Source organism: Rhipicephalus sanguineus, chromosome 2 (assembly GCF_013339695.2).
Source record: "Rhipicephalus sanguineus isolate Rsan-2018 chromosome 2, BIME_Rsan_1.4, whole genome shotgun sequence".
NCBI lineage: Eukaryota > Metazoa > Arthropoda > Arachnida > Ixodida > Ixodidae > Rhipicephalus > Rhipicephalus sanguineus.
In genome coordinates this window covers 44,473,966-44,494,877 of record NC_051177.1, presented here as the reverse complement: position 1 = coordinate 44,494,877, position 20,912 = coordinate 44,473,966, and the positions used below count along the sequence as shown (strand labels likewise).

General features: G+C 49.3%; 1 protein-coding gene across 1 annotated transcript in view; it reads left to right on the top strand.

Moving 5' to 3' along the window:
• The first annotated feature begins 4,127 nt into the window (after positions 1–4,127).
• LOC125757135 (uncharacterized) overlaps positions 4,128–20,912 on the top strand; it is a 31,948-nt gene continuing 15,163 nt past the window's right edge. Inside the window, exon 1 of the mRNA XM_049412333.1 lies at positions 4,128–4,746. Coding sequence (XP_049268290.1) covers positions 4,251–4,746 — 496 coding nt within the window. The 5' untranslated portion in view covers positions 4,128–4,250. The remainder of the gene's footprint in view (positions 4,747–20,912) is intronic.

Below are 20,912 nucleotides of genomic sequence, written 5' to 3'. Positions count from 1 at the left end.
TGTATTGAACACAGACCCGTTATGTCATTGATCTACAGCTTGAACGTCACGGCATCTTAATTGAAGTACCGCCGGATAACTACATAACTACATTACAGTCGGGGGTGTAGCCATGGAGTGGCACACCGGGTACGTACCCTTCCCGAAGTTTCTTTCTGCCATGGAATACAGCAGAGCCCCACATGACAACTGACCACACTTGCCTGCCCAGCCCCCACTTCGAGCTGAATATGATCTTTAATTAAACCCAGTTGATTGAATTTTATGTAATTGAGTAATCGTGAATTATTACATCCGAATTCATTTGGGCCACTTGCGGTTCTTTACGTCACCAAATGACCTGTTTCACTATCGCTTTTGAAGTCAGCCTCCATGGAAATACGAACACGCAGCCAGAAATCAAACCTGTAATGTTTCTAGTGAGCAAAATACGATTTTCAAAAAAAAAAAAACTGTTCACGTTATAACTTGTCACCAAGCAGGTAGATAATACTGTCTAAAAGTTTTTTTTTCTTTTTTTTTCCAGCCCATACGTGCAGATTATCATTCGTTTATGATATGTAGCGGGAATACGACCTCATCGTGCCTTTTTCTTATAACTGGACATGAAGAAACTTCCAAAGGATAAATATACTGTATGTTTTATACATCAATAAATTTCTGAGAAAGCGTGGGAGCTCTAAGCCAGCACGTAACTTATGAACATTTTTGAGCAGCCGTTGAATGTTTGCAGTTTTATCTATATGTTCTTCCATCATTGGCAATTCATTGCGGATATGTGTGTATGTTCTTCCCCCCCCCCCCCCCACCCCGCATTTTTTTAAACAGCGGGGCTGTTTAAGCCGTGCGTTAGTCCGTCCGTCATGGACAAAAAAACCTCGGGCGGGTATGCGCCACAGGCATTGGGCAAGCCCCACTAGCGAGTACAGCAGGTGCGAGCGTTAAACGAAAAGTCGGCTCGGCGAAGTGGAGAGGAGATGAAAAGCGGAGAGGAGCAGAAATAACTAAAACGAAATCAAATGTTTTCGCGAGGAGAAACTCCGTCGGTTGTATACAAAAAACGGCGAAGCTTGCACTAAGCTGCGCAAGACCTGAAAAAGCGAAACTGGACGATTCTGAAGACTAATCTAGTTGCTTCTATAGCTTGTTTCTAGGCCTTAGCTTTGTGATGCAGGTTGTTTCTAGGTTGCTTCTATAGGTCGTTTTATAGGCTTTTGCTAAATCATGCTCGGTTGTTCCTACGTTGATTCTTAGCGCAGAGCAGTTCGAGTTAATTAAGCCACATATAGTCACAGACACGACACGGATGTCCAAACTGCAGAGACAGAACCTCGCGCTGAAACCAAGCGTTCGCACCTCTCATAGGTCTACGGGCACGTCGTCGTTGGCGTAGACCTTCCATCGCTTCGCGGACTTCTTGGAGCCACCGTTGCCTATCCCGTTCCCTAGTATTCTCTCGTTGTACCTACACGGAGTCTTCGGCTCGCCGCCGTCGCTTCGCAGCCATTTAATGATGATGATGATGATGATGACCTCTTACTAGTGGCGCTTATCCACAAAGGGGGATGGGCCCAGAGCCGTATATTCCGGCTCTGGATGGGCCAAGAACCGGGCGGCAGGATTTTGAGGTAAACACTTATGAGGCTAAAGATAAACGTTGCAATTTTAGACTAAAAGAGATAAAAAAACATAGCTAATACTTGAAAATTCTGCAGAGCACAGTCATACTATCAGGTGTGATGTTTGACGGATGTAACAACGGTTGGAATTAGTACTGAAAATAAGCCAATATAAACTAGCATGGTAATCTTTTTGTTTCCTGTGTGTAATCAAACACGTTGGGCTAACTGTTGCCACTGTTGCCTTCTTCCTCTTTAGTGGACCAGTGGTGAGTAGTGGGATTTACCAAATTTCTGTGGCACATACCCGTTCATGGTGATGATAGTTTTTGGTTCGCCGGACAAGGAATGATTTGCTAAACAGTTTAAAAATTGGCGAAGCTTGCGCTAAGCCGTGCAAGGCTTGAAGCAGCGAAGCTGGACAATTATGAAGACTAATTTTATTGCTTCTAGGTTGTTTCTAGACCTTAGCTAGGTGATGCAGGTTGTTCATAGGTTGCTTCTAGGTCATTGCTAGGCTTTAGCTAGGTTGTTTATACGTTGACTGTCAGCGTAGAGAGGTTCGAGTTAAACCACAGACGGTCACAGACACAACACCAATGTCCAAAGTCCAGAGACAGAACCTTGCGCTGAAACCAAGTGTTCGCACCTCTCATAGATCTACGGGCACTTCGTCGTTGGCGTAGCCCTTCCATCGCTTCGCGAATTTCTTGGAGCCACCGTTGCCTGTTCCGTTTTCAGCTCGCCGCTGTCGCTTCGCAGCCATTTGTTGGGCTACCTGTTGTCTTGTCTTCTTCATTTGAGTGGACCAGTGCTGAGTATAGTGGGGTTTACTCACTTTCCGCGGCACATACCTGTTTATGATGATGATGATAGTTTTCTGAGAGGCCGCAAATTGGCACATACCCATTTGAAGACGATAGTTTTCTTCATTTTAGGTGAACCAGCGGGGAGTGGTGGAATATACCAAATTCCTGTGGCATATATACCCATTTATTATTATTATTATTATTATTATTAGATGGCGAGAGGGAAGCCTAATGCAGCGAGTTGAGCCTGCATGGTAGAGAAAGAGTAGCGACGTGGAGAGGGTGAAGCTGGGTAGAGAGGAGGAGAGCAAAGGCGAAAGCTATGGCGGGAGCGAAGCAGGTGGTGTGGAGAAGAAGACCGGCTGATAACCGATAACCATCCTGAAAAAGCTGAGGGTCTCGTAAGTTCTGAAATGTTCGCCTCGCATTCATTATGGAATGTTCGGCAATGGCCAAGATAAAAGGATACCGCCAGCTTCGCCGTTTAGATTTTTAGATGAATCGCGCCCTTAGTTGCGAAGCGGCGCTTTCGTCATTTTCTTTTCCTGTTCATATCTAACCTTATTGCACTAAGTGTTGCTTCCACGATGAACATCAACCATCTTGTAAGTCGCCATTTAAGACTCGCGCTACGACACTGAAGGCAACTAAATACGATGTCGCATCATACAAACAAAAACATCCCGAAAATATATAGGTGACACAAATCACGTGACAAATGATGAGCAATGCAAAGATGAGCAAGGCGAAAAAATTCGACCACCACAATCACATACCAGAACACGACTCATGCGTGAGCAAACCTTCCTTGTCTCTCTCCGAGAAGGAATTAAGGTTTCTGGAAAGTGACGGGGCGCGCAACAAGAGATCGTTTTTTGTAGCGTTAGCTACTCTTGCCTAGCCGGAGCAGATTTCGTCTGGATCCTCATGAGCCGTGCTGCGCATGCGCGAGGATCAGTGATGTCACACAGCTGGCTCACTGGAGCCGGCATCTCACGTGCCCTCCGCCACCGCCGCGCGCGGCTCGCCGCTGCTGGTCTGCTCGTTCGGGAGGAGTGGCGTCGTAGCCGTGGTAGACACACTGGCGCCGGCGCGCGCGCAGCTATTCGCCTTCGCTGTGCAGTCGCCGTCTGACACTGCGCCGGGGCCGCTCTGACTGGCGTTTGCAGGTGGGTAACGCCATGGAGAAGGAGAGCGCAAATGCTGCTCGACGGCGCAGAAGAGGCGAGAAGCTTATGTCATCGGATCAAGAAGTAGTTGCCTGGCAATTAGCGGTTCAGCGTACGAAGAATGAACAGAAGAAGGCTAATAATCCTAGATAATCTGGAAGAAGAAGACAATCTGGAATCTGGAAAGCTAAGAATAATCAGCTGAACCTTTGCTAACGCTACGCATATCCTGGCATAGCCGAGTTAAGTCAATGCAAATTTTTTTCTTTTTTTTGTCTTGATGTTTCCTTAGGTTTCTCTTTGGTATGTGATTGTGGTGTTCGAATAAAACATCCTAATGCGACAGAGCACAAATATTTTTTCCTCTCCCTGTTTGCAATGGAAGAAGCAGCAACGCGAACTAATGAAGACGACGACAAAACAGGAAATCGCAGAGGGCACGCGAGCTGAGGCGGCCACGCGCTCCGGTGTCGCCCACCCCACAGAGCTAACGGCGTCGTGATGCCCAGCCGGCCAGCGGCGACAACACCATCATACCATCTCGGTCGTTGAAGGCGGGCATCGAGGCAGGTCAACGAGGAGAAGGTGGTTCGGGGTGTTGCGCTGCTGCCATCGGATCGCCGCCCTAGCGCCTTCTCTCGTTGCCGGCAGCCATGAACCGAGCCGAGGCATTCACCAGCTCCATGTACCAGCGGAGCGGGTTCCGCGACTACTTCCAGCACCAGCTGTCCGATACGTACCGTAGCCGACCACCATTAATAGAGGACGACAGCTCGACGCACGTCCTCATGGGACTGAACGCCGTGTCACTGCTCGTTATCGTGAGTTGGGTGGCCTACGCGACGCTGCGACGCCGGCTACTCAAGGCCGTGCACCACTACCTCGCCCTGTACCTGCCGCGCGCCCTCGGAAAGAAAGATTCCCACCAGGCCGCAAAGAAGGCACCCAAGAAGTTGCTGCCCAGGGCGTCCGGGAAAAAGGCCTCCAAGAGGCACCTCGAGACGCAGCTGGACGTGGCGACTGTAACGCCTACGCAGCCCGACGTCGCAGGAGAGGCAACAGCCGTGGTTCCCCCTGCTTCTGTCCACAGCGTAGCGGAAGGCCCTGACGGCGACGAAGACCTACAGGACTACGAGATCATCCACACAGGTGACGCCTTCGTTGATAACGAGGAGCACGCGAACTGACGCCTGACCCTTTGGCTAAATTTGGCAACGAGCTCGCACGGTGAAGCGAAGCGGGACGTGAAATCTCCTGAAGACGCTCGCGGGTGGAAGTCGACCAGAATGAAATTAATAAAATGTCTACTACGACGTTTCTCAAGATTGTCCTTAATTTTCGTTTTAGAGCGTACAATGGGCAGCGCCATTGCGTCGAGAAATCTCGCCGCGCAATATTTTTTCTTCTTTCTTTCAGGTGGCGCGAGCGAGTGCTAACCGAAAATAAAAGAAAAGGCGAACTGCGTAGGAAGGAGAGACGCGTCGTCATCGCCATTAGCTGATAACGTTTTTTTTTTTTTTTGTAGGGTAGGCGCAACACCAACACGCTTCTCCTCGCCCACTTTGTTCGTTACCGTTGTCGACTCATCGCTCGGGCGTGAACACGCCGCCGATTTTCCAGATAAGTGCTGTTCGCGACGCGTCGTTGAGAGTTCCACATTTGCGCCTTCGTTTCTGCTGTCTCGCCGATGTACCCACGCAGGCCGGCCACGGCGCACTACGTCAAAGCGTTCGAACAGTGCCCTGGGGCGCCGCAGTGGACGACGAAGGACCTTCGCTGCTTCCGCCATGAACAGATGCGACCGCACGACTGCTTCCTCTGCCGACTGCTCGACGGCGACTGAGAAAGTCGCGAAGGACAAGATGGTGTCTGGTGGAGGCGGGGCACGAGCGAGAGCCAGACAGCCGCCTAAGACTGGCAACGGAAAAACTTGGACGAGCAGTGCTAAACGCGGCGGCGAAGGCAAGTTCGCAAAGTGCTCCGTCGCGTCGGCTGCTTCCCCGGGCCCTCCAAGGGGCGACAAGTCTGGTGCGTTCGACTCGTTGCTTAAGCGCGCCCAGCGAAGGCGGAGCAGCGGTAACACGAGCGAGAAAGCGGTCGGCAAGCATGGCACGCGTGGCGACGTTGCCGATGACATCGACTGCGGCCGTCCGGTTGACTTAGGCGACACGAGCGACGACTCCAAGAAGACGAAAGAGCATGTAGAACAGCAGCCTGCTCGTGAAGACATTCCGCACGATTCAACGTGTCATGACAGTGTGGAAAATAAGCCAGCTGCTGACCCAGTCGAGTATACGATACTTGCCAGGCCCGAAAGACAGCGCGCTGCTGCGGCCGAAGGCCAATTTATTTCCCCATCGCAAGGCACTAGCTGTGAGGAGGAAAACGTCTCGCTGGCCCCACGGGACGTTCACACGCCTTCGAGAGACTTGCGCTTCAGGGAAAGAACTCGGCGTTGTCCGGTGGCATCTTACGCGGATGCCGCATTCATGCCACAATGGTCGTCTCCGGAGAAAGGCTTCTATCCGGCCGACTGTCGCCGCCCCACGTTTGCGCCGGCTTCTCGCAGCGCACCCGGCTGCATCGCTGACGAGATGAACTGCTTCAAGCTTGCCGAGGTAGCTGTTCACCCTAGCATGCACTATCCGGAAGTGTACCACCCACTGCCACCGCCGCCCTTGGTCCCGTCCCCCGTCGTGCCGCCGCCTTTCCCGGGTTTCGGCTACTTCGCCGACAGAGTCAGCAGACGCCGAACCCGCAGCTTCCCTCGCAGACTGCCCGAACGAAGGCTGTACGACGCCCACGGCAGGTGGGTTGGTCAGGAGCGCCGCTCTCTGCAAGACTTCGACGAAGAAGGCTGGTCCCTGAGCTTGCAGCATCAGCCGTGCAGGGACGGTTTCTGCTCCTACGCCGGCGGCGGCAGGGAACTGCAGCGCTCTCCTTGTGACGTGCCCCCCCGAGGTTACAATCGCCGACACTCCTGGTCCCACCCGTCCGTTCTTCATGACGACGACATTGAGGACCTTCTCCCCCTGATAGACAAGTTGGCGGTGGACTACGCCAACTCAGACTCTTCTTCGGCCGAAGGCGCGCCGCCCGAAGCCGCCGCGCACATTCCCGACGAAGGGTCTTGGTTTTCGGTGCTTCCCGAGACGACCAGGCCCGAAGACCGCTTCATATGGTCGCCGCGACGAGACTTGCATCGACCCCGTTCGGTCTGGTCTCCGATTAAACCAAAGCTCGGCGGTTCTCAGCAGGATGGCCTTCGCGAATCACTGACGAGAGCCAAGTACCGCTTCAGAACCTACACCGAGAACGTGTTCCAAGCGAGCGTGGATGCCATCGTCGAAGGAAGACGGTCCGTGTCCTGCGAGTTCCCGTACTTGGACGACGACGCTTCGTCGTTCGCTGCAAACGGCGGCGAGGCACACTGCTCTGGCTGGTCACCTTGGAGTTCTCAATTGCCCACAGCTGATTTGCTCAACGTGTCGTAAGCTGTGAACCGCCGTGCATGATTTGCGAATGCCAGTCGATACCGAGCCATGTTCTCAGAACGTCTCTGTATGTATGGACAACCGGTGACTAAGATAAGCCCCGCTCCCGATGTGATGCAGTACATGCCCTTTTGGCCTCGAAGCTTTATTTTTTTCGCTCTTAAATGGTGGTAGAACGCGTATTATTCCAGCACAAATTGGGTGCCATACTGTAATTTTTGAAATAAACGACGTTGCTGAAAAAAAGAAAAAACGTGTGCACGTTTCCGTGTTCACGCAACGTAGTCAGTATCTTAATTCGGAGGCAGGAAGGGGACCTACAGCCGGGCGTGTGTAACGCTGAGAAAAATTCTTTTGTGTGCGCGTGCGGAGGGGCAAAGTTATCCCCTCGCCTTTGCCTACGCAAATGGTCATAGGGGCGTAGCCAGAAATTTTTCGGGGCGGGGGGGGGGGGGGGGGGGGTTCAACCATGCTTTAAGTATGTTCGTGCGTGCTTTTGTATGTGTGCGTGTATATATACGCAAGCAAAATTGAAAATTTTCGAGAGGGGGTTTGAACCACCCCCCCCCCCTTGGCTTCGCCCTAAGTCAATATATCTGCCAGGGCCATGGCCGGGGGGGGGGGGGGGGGGGGGGGGGGGGCATGCCCAAGTCGACCCCACTCGGAATTATGATCGAGGGTGGTGTTTTACCGAAAATAATGAAAATAGGTGTTTTTCTAAAATAGTCAAGGCCTTCAGCAAGTGCCCCCCCCCCCCCCCCCAACAAAAAAGGAAATCTGGCTACGAGTCTTCTGTGCTGTCTTGATCTTTCGCACGTGGGTGTGTTCTAAAATCATATACAAATTTGCCTTTGCCTCTCTTCCTTGCAGCGAGCTTGAAAGCCTAAATTTCTATATCGCGAATGATTTCACTGTTGGCACCTCTCGTATAATCTAATAGGCCTCTGCCGATGAGTTTCAACCTGGACGGGAGTGTGCTCAATTGGATAGTTGCAATTAAGAGCACGTGTTTGTGGACAGGAAGTCCCGAAAGGTCCTGCGCACAGGTGCCCTGGTTTGTAAGGATATATGCCGTGCGATATTTCTTTTTACCAGTTAAGCCTATTCGCAATGTCCATAGACTGTCGCGCCGCCAAGCGGAATTCAGGAGCGTCCTCTCGAGGAGGGTTAGTAGACGACAAATGGCAGCACTACGCAGTCGCTCCCTTGTTCGGCTGTGCTAGCCTCAGTGTTAACGCGTTGGATAGAAAGGAACACTACGACTTTGCATGTTCCCTGCATCAGTGAACAAACCGGGCCCTCCGTGACACGAGAAATCTGATTCGTTCTTGCGAGACGCGAAGTTTTCGTTAAAATACGTGGAAACTCGCGCTTTCAATGCTAGCCCAGAGCGTACACATACTGTCAGCTTCGCGAGGCTTTCTGTAGCCACGTAGATTAGTTAAATGTTATCGTCTGACATATTCAGTTGAAGCTCACACTGTTTTACTTGCATATAGCATTGGTCAGTGTTTCTTGTAGTACATGAGTCCCATAACACTGTACGCAGGCGGTCGCGCGGGCTCGCGATGTGCTCTTGTATAACTGAGCGATCTCAAGTTGGCGACACATTAAAATAGAACCTCTATCCTCTGTCAGCAAAGCGCTGTTACGAATCGTGCGAGCGACGTTTCAATCATTCGAGGACGCGTCTGCTCGACGCCTTTCGTGGAGCGAACGCTTTCCATCCACGCCGTCCTTCGCCAGTGTGTTGGTAGTGTTGGGTTTCATAGCCACCGCTGCGCCGCTTGTTTTTGTACATTTGTTGATAGGTGGCAGCACACTGCAAGCGATTTGCTTGTTGACCGGTTTGAGAGCAAAATGTTCGCGCCCAGATGTCTCTCTAATTGTAAACGATGGTGACGCGGAGTGGTCGAAGTCGTTCGGCGGAGGAAATTCTTCAGATTGTTTTCAGCAGTGATGTTGAAGGAAACCATCTTGACGACGAGGATTTTCCACTGGACGTAGAAGACTGTGAAAGCAGCGAAAGTGACAGCGACGATGAACCGCAACTGCTAACTCACGAGGAGCGAGTTGCACTTCACGTCCCCTCGTGCGTTAATGTTCTTTCACGCTCGTATATCCTTGAGCGAGATCAAAATAAAACCACAGTTCCTCTTGTGCATTGCATGTATCACAATTATTGTGGATATTATGGAGCGCCGCATGCCACCAACACGCTCGAGTTCGACCAGCGAAGCGAAATGGTTTGAGCGATGGAACGTGCATTCACGGCCAACGTTTATAGAACCAGGTGTTCACGGCCACAATCCACGCCTCTCGGCTAACTTCTTCGACGTTGCGAAAAGCATACGTGTGCATTCTTTTCGATATTCATGTTTCGATCGTGCTGATCGAACCTGCAACATGCGAGTGAAGTGAATTGCACACGGCTAGAGTCCCAGCATGGCTGTGACACAAGCGCTACTGAATGGTATGTTAAATGCTTGTGTTCCGTTGAAGACGTAACTCCGCGTTCCCGACTGCGCAAGTAATGACGACGGCGTATTATGTTTGCAAACCATCACCACGCTAAACGTGTGGTCCCGTGTAGCAGCGATGGCGCTACTCGCTGGCGGCCTACTACTGCCGCAAATGCGCCAGGCAGGCTCGGTACGTACTATACCTAGTTTTATGTAGCACGCACAGGATTTCGTGAAGCATCGTTATGCATGGTAACGGAGCTGAAATATAACCTTTCACACCGCAGCAAATAATTAGGTGGCGAGTCCTTGCACTTTCCATGGTTTGGGAAAGTGTTTTTAGTCTCATATCCATTTCAGCGCAGCTCATGACTTCATCCGGTGAAAGTGGCACGGGCCGTACGTCCGCATGTCCTGTCTGCTCCTATGCTAACAAACGTGTTGACCCTCCTCCTGGCGCCATCTTTAAAGGCACGGCGCGCCATAACACAGCACGCCTGTCTCGCACCCAGGCTACCCAGGCTGCTGGCGAGCCGAGCGGATACTCTCGCACCCAGACGCCGGGCTGACCGGGGCTGCCAAGGCGCGCGCGGGCTGCACCAAGTAAGCAGGCCAAGCTGCAGTTCTGAGGCTTTTAAAGTGCGAAAAAGTACCCGTTCACGCCGCTTCAGCGTATAAGAGCTCGTCTGGGCACTACTGCGTCGTCTTTGGATGCCAAAACAAGCTGTGCAACAAGAGGATATTAGCGTTGTCAGCGACGATTACGACGCGCCACGGAAAATAGTGCCGGTGCGGTGTGTTCAGCTTCGCCGCGAGTGGATAACTGTGATTCAAGCAAAAAAAAAAAAAAAAAAAACTAGGGGCCGAGTGAAAATGCGCGAGTAAGTACACTAACTGCGTGTATTCTGCAGTGTGATACCCACCTATTTCATTTTGCGAACCTAATTTGCGTGACACGCAGCTGGGTTGAAGGCAGGCGTCAGCTTTGTGTGGGGGTGCACTTCATACCTATGAGCGTTTCCTTTGACGAAAATCTAGTGCTAGGTAGTGCTTTCAAGTACAAGCAATCAGCATGCTTTGCAACGTAGTATCAAGCTTTAGTGCTTTTGGTGGCATCCACGCCTTAGAGATTTCGTCTTCAAGAGGTAATATATGGCACGGTGCTCCTCAACAGCTGGCCAGAATTTTGTGCTTCCATTTCAGTGTTTGATGTCCCCAAATTTATTTGGACACGAGGCATCCAGCTGCACATAATACATGTATTGACACGTAAGTAAACAGTACTCGCGCCAGTGTCCTTTACATCGCAGGCATAGCTAACCGGCTTAACTAAGAGCAGCACAGTTTCGCTTGTAAAGCACCATCGTTACAAGAATAAAATAGCGCAGGTAGCTTCCAAAAGGGAACGCTGAACGATACTTCAGGTTATACTCTCTGATAGCACGCTTTTGTGAGCAAGACGCATTATTGTAAGAGCGCCCGTGAAACAAAAATTACGTTCCGCGAAACTACCCGTAAAGCGTACTCTAATTATTACGCGATGCATGCTGAAATGATGAGCTTTCACAAAACTTTGCGCACAACTTGTAATATGGGGCAACAAAACATCGTTTCACTCTTTCGCGAGCTGCACTGCAATTACGATTCATGCGTACTACAGCGAGAACGTTTTTTTTACAAATGTAACAGCGTACGTATCTGACGAGGTTGCTTCCGCAGCCCACACAGCACGTACTGTATACATCGTGGACTTGCATGAGGAAGATGTCCTTGGTGTTCCAATAAAATCAGCGAAAATGTCCAGGCTAGAAAAGACGCGAAACAGGCTCTCCAACGGGCTGAGTTTCAGAAGTTTCACGTTTGCTCTGTGTAGCGTCTGCTTGCGTGGCAGCCCGCGCGTGTTGTTTCGTCACGTGTGCGATAGATGGCGCGACGCGCGATGCAAATATGGCGATGCGCATGGAATTCGCTGTGTTATGGTCTGTAGTTCGTGGGCATTGCGAATATGGAGGGGGCCGCAGTTTTGTCGCTGTTAATGGCTAGAGACTAAGAAAAAATTCGGCAGATCCACGCCTTGTGGGAATCGGTGTTATGCAAATCAGTCAGCGAGTAGTTGTCTATGCTGCATGTTTTGGCTTTGAGCCAAGCGTTGGGAGCTGGATCTACGTGTTTTACAACGAAAGCTGTTAGGAGATCACCGCAAGGGCCGTTTTTGGCGCCGTAGTTGTCCGAAGCCGGTGTCCGTAACCACTATCGCTCGAAATAAGAAAAACGAAATAAAAAATTCCAGGATGGAATGAGGGTCGAACCTAGGCCCTCTGCATGGGAGCCCAGTGCTCTACCTCAGAGCCATGCCGACGCTTGAAACTACTTTGCAGAAAGACCCTATACAGGCTTCAAGTCGAGAAGGAACCACATTAACATATGTAATGTAGCACGGTAGAAGAGTAAAATAACAGCCAAGCGTCACACAACGCGAATTCTGTAACCAGGCGTCACACAATGCGAATTGCGCAACGAGTGGTTTGTTGAATGCTTCCAACACATCACAAAGGGCTCTTCCATAATTCTTCAGCGTCATCAGCCACAGCATCAACAAAGTGCACATACTGCCTTACAGGTGTTTAGCAGGTACCATGGTTCCGCGCAGAATGACGAAAAATTGCATAGTGGCTACTTCCCTACTTCACAAAAATTTACTGATTGTGGGTGTATTTTTGACCAAAAATGGGAGCTTCATGTTTTTGGAAGTCACGTGTTGTTTTTTTTTTGTTTTAAGTTTCGCCACAGTTCAATAAGTTTGGCTATGGATGCGTTTGTCACACAAGTTGTGCAGCGGCTTCCGAATTTTTCTTAACATTTCAATAAAATGAAGGGCTTTTATCATTGAGGATATTACGGTGCTGTTTACGCTACGGTATTACGGTTCCACTTTAAATCTACCACGATCCGAAAACCTATTAGCTGCGCGTGTTTCGGGCGGTGAAATGTTGACATGATTATAGTGGCTAATACAGGTTTTGTAGATTGTTAAGTGACCGTCCCGACAATTACGGTACGGTATTTCCATACTTACCGTAAATGGCACTGCTAAAACTCCCTCTTGATTGATTGTAGGTGCATTTCTGGCGAAATAATGCAAGCCTATAAATATGTAAAGCGCTAGGAACTCTGACATATTTCGATTTCGCAATGTTTGATTCCGTTTTAATAAAATTAGGTATGAGTGTGTTTTGATCATCATTGGCGAGCCCATAGCCTTTGGAAAGCTAGAATCCCAGGCAGCACAAGAAGGCCGGCCCGAGTTTGTCCATACGACGGCAAACGCCGGCACAAAAAATTGGCCGATACTTGTGTTAATGAGACACTAGAGAGAAAAACGATTTTGCTCGTATTAGTAAATTATTCTTTCACAATTCCGAAATCACCACGCTTGACGCGATAAGGCACTTGGTAAGCAGAAAACGCTTAAAAAGAACATGTGAGTGGCGACGCCACTTGAAATTCCCGCAAACGTCGTGACGTCATATATTTTGATGGCATCTACTAGGTCCTACGTAGTTCTTAACCAGTAAGTATGAAGTAAATTATCTCCCGAGGGGCCCATAGACCGAACATACGAAGTTCGGGAACTTTGAAAAATACGAATAATACGCTTTGAAATCCTTGACTCACGCGCGGTCATTTTGGCGCGACATTTAAAAAAGAAACTTTGCCCTTGAATATTTCCTCGATTAATAAACCTATGATGGTGAAATTCAGACATTAGAGTTCTCAGAGTACAATTATCAATCTAAACCGATTCATTGCTTCCATTTATTGTCCCTTTAGCGAAGGCCCTACGTTAGCCCACGACTGGAGCCGGCGCTGACGTGTTAATGACCATTTAACCCACCTCTATCCCAATCGCAATACGATTCGCTTCTAAATGGAAATTACTGACGTTAACGTTTAAATAATATTGAAAAAAAAACAAAGGAAAAAGTTATACTAAACTCGCGATTCGAACTAACGTCATCGCAGATGCGAACGGTCGCTGCACGGTGTTAGCCCGCTATGCCACAAAATCCGTTGTTGGGTGCGTCTAATAGGTTGCATTTATTAAGTGCGTAACCATTTCTTTGCCGACTAAACTATACAACTCTTCCGTTCGTCCGGTGCCTCTGTCACGTACGACAAATTGCTGTAAATAAATTTATAAAACAAAGTAAGACTTCATCGGCGTTGCTGGGATTTGAACCTAAGACCCCATGCGCAGAAGGCGCGTGTTTTACCGACTTGACTATACAAACCCACGTATGCGAAAAGTGAATTTATATGAACCATACGGATGTGTGGTACCAGAGATAAAAAAAAAAGAAATTCAGAAGGAGAACATCCCCTATCAAGACCTTGTTGAAGTATCTCGTGACCGTAGATACGTCACTGCGATTGCTTCGTGACAGTACTGATGCGCGCATGCGCAAATGTTGTATTCTGTTGGCTCCGAAGTTAGAATAAACAGTTAGCGCCGGAGCCTTTTCGTTCGTTGTCTTTCTTTTCCAAGCCTTTTTTGTTGGTGCAAACGTGGATGCAAAGGCGTAGCCAGAGATTAGTTTTTTTACGGGGGATCTCAGCCTCGTGTATGTGGGCTCGGGCGTGTGTTTATATGTGTGCGTGTATTCAGGATATTTCAAGAAATATGTTCAACAATCCTACGGATAAGGGAAATGCGATATTTGCGCGCAACCTTCATTGTTACTTCTTCCGTAGCGGCGGACATCTTAAAGGAGTACTGACATGAATTTTAAAAATTTTCGGGTTGTTGCTCTAAACGAAAGCACGGGTATGGAGAACCCTAAAAAGAGTGTCGCGGTGCCTGGGGATGCAGTGCATATATTTTTATTACCGCTTCTTTCAACCAGCAGTTTCGGTTTCGAGAGGGCGGCTTCATAGTGACGTGTCAAGTCTGCCCGTGACGTCACGGGCAGGCTGCAACCCACGAATATGCACCTGCTGTCCTTTGCTGTCAGTCGAACGTGGTTCATGATGAGTGAACTGCCGTCCAGTGCCTCCGACAGCGATTTCTATGATTTAGGCTGCATGCAGAACCCAGATTTCGCAAACCAAGTGAGCTGACTTGAAACGTCATAGGGCTCTCCATGCGGTGAAGCTGCCTTGCACATGCTGGGAGATGAAAACTTTAAAAAAACTTAATATTTATACGTGTTTCCCGGATGCGGTGTGGGGAGAGCATTAACACTACATGCCAGGTAAACCAAAAACGTCCATTTTGCTGCACTTCAAATCGTGTCAGTACTCCTTTGAGATGCCTACAGACATCAATTACGGCAGTGATAATAGAAATTAAATTACGTTTTTAATTAACGGAAGCAAGTGATCGGGTCCAATTGGAGAATTGAATCCCATCCTAGGAAGAGCCCATTGTCGTTTGAGATTTCCAAAAAGCGGCCGCTGGTAATTTTTGCGCAGCGACGAAATTCGGTCAACTCCCACTAAACAGAAACGCCGAAGAACGCAACTCTCAAACTCTCTGTATAAAAATTAACTGTGATCAGAAAACATTGCTAGCAGTGAGTTTCGAACCTACGACCCAACGTTCACACTTCGAGCATCTAAACCACTAGGCTAAACTAGCGATTTTTTCTTTATTACCTGGCTAGGCTAAACCAGCGATCCATACATAACAGGCCTGCAACTATGTCATCATGCTAATTGGACAGATAGCTTCAAGTCCCCGATTTCGTCACGCCGGGCTTCGCGATGGAAGTTTCGGACACAGGTCTACCTAGCAGGCATTGCGCGCGGTCTGTCGATAACGCTGCGCGCCATTTCCACTGAAAAAAAAAAAAGAACAAAAAAAAACGCAAGTTTTGCGCAACGCCCTAGCTGAATACACGAATTGTTTGCTTATGAATAGTGCAAAAACGACAAACGTAGGGACATTATGACAGCGAGCTCTAAATACAATACGCACTATGGGCTACAGCCACGGCAGGGATCGAACCAGCGACCTCAAATTTATCAGATCAGTGCAGCGTCATAGCCTCTACGCTACAGCGGCGGGTCGATATCAGGAAGGTGAATTGAAAAGGTATATATGATAAAATAGTAGCGAGTAATTTAAATTGAGATCATAAGAATTTACATGTCAAGAGAAATTAAGAAGGATATTCATTGGACAATAACTTTAGAATAATTCCAGTAGGGCTAGTAAAAGAAACGGGAATCAGCACGGTGTGCAATTTATTGCTTTATGAGATCGCACACAGCTTCACTCACACAAACGTGGCTAAACCTTAGTGCCGAGGTCCCAAGGAAGAGCAGAACCGCGCCACTCTGCCACTAACCAATCCTTCTTATTCTTCTTTTTTCCGCCGTCGCGAGGCTTCGTCCGCTGCAGACAATAGCCTAGTAAAACTACACGGGCGCACCATTTCCGTCTCGCGCGAAAAGAGGAACTCGAACCGTAAGCGGAACTCGAAACCGCGGCTCCGTAATGCGGCTGCTCGCTGCTGCGGCTGCTGGCAAAGCGCGCGACACATGCAATAGGCAAGGACGACGGGATAGAAAAAAACTGGGCAGTTCCAGATGGGCTATCCGCGATTACAGTAGTGACCATTCTGCTGCTTTTAGAACATGGTAAGCGCTTTCGCCAAGCTATCCACCGAGTCAGTGACATATGCAGCATTGTTTTTGCGAGGAGACGGGGAGCAGCTCGCACTTGACCGGTGAGGAGGAAGAAGGCAGGCGGGTGTTGTCGAGCGTCGTTTTCTACCGGGTATCCAGGCGCACAGAATCATCTCGGAGAAAATTTTCTTTCTCGGTAATTGCGTTTATCAAGCAGGGGCGTAGGCAAATTTTTTTTGGGGGGAGAGGGGCGGTTCAACCACATTTTATGCATGTTCGTACGTGTGTTTGTATATGTGCGTGTATTATACACATGCGAAACTGACAAATTTCGGTGGGGGGGGGGGGGGAGGTCGACGCTTCCCCCCCTGCCCCGACTGTACCAGTGGTCTCAAGAGATGGATGGTTCGAGCAGCAAGTGTCTTATTATGACTTCCTTTACAGAAGGGATTCGCTTTAATAAGCTTCACTGCAGCATAAGTGTGTGCTGTGGCGAAGCATACTAATCACAAGAAGAGCTTAGAGCTAACTGTCATGCAGTGGAGCTCGTAGTACCTTGGGATACGTTTTTTTTTTTTTTTTTTTTACCGATGCATCTGGTTGCCTTGTAACTCCCTCCTGCTTTGATGCCTCCGGGTTCGACTGTAACATACGTTATACTGCCCCGTGGTCCTCGTCTTCATCTATTGTTTTCTTAAGCGTAATTCTACGGTGTTGGACCTAACAAACCTCGAAATTTATTTCACTAATAGCTTTACTCTGTCCCTTGAGACAGGACGCCAGCACCGCAGCGTACGGGACGCATAATGCGAACCGCTGAACAAAAACCCAGCATTAAGGCTCGTTTAAGTCCTTTATAGGCGTGATCACTACCAACTGCTGAAGAAGAGAAAGCTAGGAAGTGCTTGGCCATATATTCAATATTCTATTCTTAATTTTTTTTCGATTTTACTTCTTTCCTCTTAAATAGAAAAAAAAATTAAGCTTTAGTTTAAGAATTATATTTTAAAAAACTATCCGGTTCTTGGCCAATCCCCCAGCGTGGGTGTGTGCCAGAGTTTTATAGGATCTACTCTACTCTACTCTAAATCCAGCAGCCATTATTGTCGGCAGTGCAAAAACCGTGAGATAGCTCACTACGGGTCAGATCTGGCAGCCCGGTGTCTTTGGCGATCGTACCATACTGTAACGTTAGCAGACACTCTTGTCAATCCAAGACGTTTTTTCTGGGCTCAACTCCCGTGACATTGTCTAGTCCGCCGACTTGTCGGTTCTGATTGGCTAAATTGCCAGCCACAGCATTTTGGTTGGCTCAAAAACACCAAAATGACAATCAGCTTTTGGCAATGTTCGGAATAGTACTCCAGGACATCGTAGCGTTTTTTTTTTTTTTAACAGAAGCAAGTAAATGTAAGTTTTTAGAGGTAAAAGAGGTTAAGCAAATAGCTGCCTCACGAGGTTAGCAGAGTATCAGATAAGAAGGTGCCAATATCAGACATGAAGACAATTCATGGCGCAGTTATGACAGAGAGATACAAGCCATAGTGGCCTGAGATACGATGTTAGCCTGGCATGCGGCTCGTACCGAATGGTAATTGGTATACACGGTGATCACAATGGTGTCTTTGTACGTTGGCTTAGGAGGGTCGTGCCACTCCTCGAATGAATGGAAACATGTTGACCTTATACAAGGGAAACCTCTGTCCTAGACCTAACGGGCCACGTGTCTCGACTCCAGGGGGATGCGACCTGTGCGACATCTGCCGACGGAAGCGAGACAGTGCGGTCCGTTGCCGTATAACCAGCGGTGGTACTTCGACGCCTCCTCGTTTTCTCTGCCAGCCGTTCAATTTCTGCGACGATGAAGCACGGAACGCATGAAGGGCCGCAAGTCAAAGACTGAAATCAGCTGCGGAGGTGAGACCGTCAAGGCATACGGCGCAGGCATCGCCGACAACCGTTTTCGCGAGCACTTCATCGATTAAGATGGTTCCATCATATGTCCATTCATAGGCGTGAGCAGGGTTGACCGTTAGGGTGGGGGGGGGGGGGGGGGGGGGAGGTTTCACCGCAGCGCCCTCGGTGGTCGAGTCCGAAAGCAAACAAGGTTCGCAGTGGATGCAAAATGAAAACGAGCGATGACGTGCTTCTTACAACGGCATATGCCATTGGTGCCCGGTTACCGAATGAAAAAAAAAAAAAAAGAGAGGATGACCTTATTTTTAGGTCTGGCGGTCCCATGCCGCCAATTTCCCCAAGGTGGGTGCCCTCCAAGCGACTATGAACTTCGTTCTGCCGAGAGTACCAGGCCGGAAGTGCGCTTGTCCCTATTTTACCGGTAGTTACGGCGGCAGCGATTCACTGCCTCCCACAGCAGCGGGCGATGCTCAACTATTTCACCAAGCTGTGGTGGGTTAAGGTGCGCACGGGGCCTTTACAGAACCTTATGGGCAACCTTTGAGATGAGTACCCATTAACAACCCGAACGCCAGGTAGGTGTATACCTTTTATCCCCTTTAAAAACCGGTGGGTTCCCGGTCAGCAATGGAATCGAGCCCGGTACCTCCCGCATTGGAAGCGGACGCTGAACCATGTAGCCACCGCTGCGGTGCAACTCACGGCCCCCGGCTGCCAATAGTGTAAAAAAAAACACGTTTCACCGTACCTCGGTCATGCTACATGACAGAACAGCTCAAACTGAGTAAGGTAGAGGCAGCTGGCGCTCCTCTTTAGACGACTACGGGTGGCGCCTAGATCACTAGGCTCGCTGGGATGACTAGGTTCTGCTGCAGTAGTCACCAGAAGAGTTCAGAATTTAAATCGAAGCGCGGCGTACTTGCCTCTACACCGATAAAAGCAGCGGCTTTAGACCCGAAGCATAGGATAAAGGAATGTTTGAACCGAGATCATATTGTTTCATGATGCAGCGCCTATTCACTCGAAAACAGTCCGAATATCAATCTAGGTCGACCCATTTGCATTGAACTCGCCGATAAAAAAAATCGAATATAGGTCCCCTATCTCTCTGGAAAACCTAAATACGTTGAACATGACGCACATTTGTTTCCGGTGGTTCCAAAACGTCTCTTGGTGATTTTCCTAATAATGTTTATTTTTCTTGTTTATTCTTTAATGTCCCACTACCGAGGATATGCGCATAATTTACCAGTGCAACCGGAGCCGGAATTACTTGAAAAACGGCAGGCGCGACGCCGCAGCTCTATTAGCATTTGTTTGCTTTTGCTAGCTTTGTTCGAGGATATAGGTCGAGCGGCCCTTGGTCGTAAATAAAGGTCAATAGCTCACTTTGGTAACATTAGTGAAAAAAAAAAAAGGGGGGGGGGCGGTGGGCAATCTATGCCCAAACAAATACGTAGTTGTTCCTATATGCATTTCTTTCTTTACAGACCTGTACTTAATAAGTAAACGATGCTCCACCGCATGCGTAATGGCCTCGCTCGGGTTGGTGAAATTTGCGCTGAGATTCACGTGGATATGAGCACTGCAATTTGACCATACGCTTGTATACAACAACGGAAACAAGGCGAAGCAAACCAAGATGATAAACGGCACTTAGAAAAGAGACCAGGTAATTCTTATCTCACCACTCATTCAAATGTTGCTGTGGAATTGTTTTGAATTTATCCCCATGTAGTACACTTACCTTCCGACCCATAGACGGTGAAGTGCCTCTCACGTTTAGAAGAAGAAAGTTTGGGTCTCATTCTGTCCCTAAACAGCAACCGTCGTCACACTGCTCACGGGAGTGTCTATTTGTGCCTGAACAGCTCGGGGTAACGTGACCTAAGCAGAGACGTCACGCATGACGCCATTGGTAGAGCGGCCGAGCTGTCGACCCTGGCTCTGGCCGTAGTGATGCCGGTAAAACAGCGACATCTGCGAAGCGCTTGGCGAGCTTGCTGGCCTACCAGTGACAAGGGCCACCACTGACACTGGCAAAATAGAATACTTATGGATCGCCAGACTGAACCTTGCCGTTCCGGCTCAGGTCACGTGACCCCGAGCTGTTCAGCTGCAAACAGACTCCCCCCTTGCTCACGCTTGCATTATCTGTCTTCAGTGTTCCGTGCTTTCCTGCAACGTACGCATGTCGTGCCGATAAATAATCGTCCATTCGGCGATAAAGCATTGCCGCTGTTGGTACCGCTGTTTCGATTTAGGCGCATGAGGCTTACAGCACATGGAAAGACGAGGCGAAGAAGGCCTGACACACCTGGCGTTGTTGTGTCACGTGTGTCATGCCCTTCGTCCTCTTCTTTTCATGCGCTATAAGCCTCATGATGTCCATACCAACGAGCCCAAAACACATATTGCCGATTCAGGCGTGGACTGTTGCGAGTGGCTGTACGAGTCGCTCAAGAAGAGGCAGGCGCAGGAAAGCGACCTGCTAAGGTCATGCTGAGCACCACCAGTATCAGGTGCACCAGGAGACGACGGCGTCATCTGCCCCAAGCAGCCCGTCTTCACGAGGCTGCCAGGCACAGCGAGGCGCCGACGACCAGCGGCTTCCACGGTCACTGTTGGACCATACTCAAGAACCGCCACTTCCCAAGACGACACGCTGACGAAGCCGAAGTCCCTACGGTTGGCTTGGTCCAAGCCGAGGCCTATTCAGTCCCTTTGGGTGAGAGCTGCACCGGTGCTTCGAAACCATAGTTTCCCATAGGCGTGCGCAGGGTTCCGCTGAGGCGGGGGAGAGGGGTGGGGG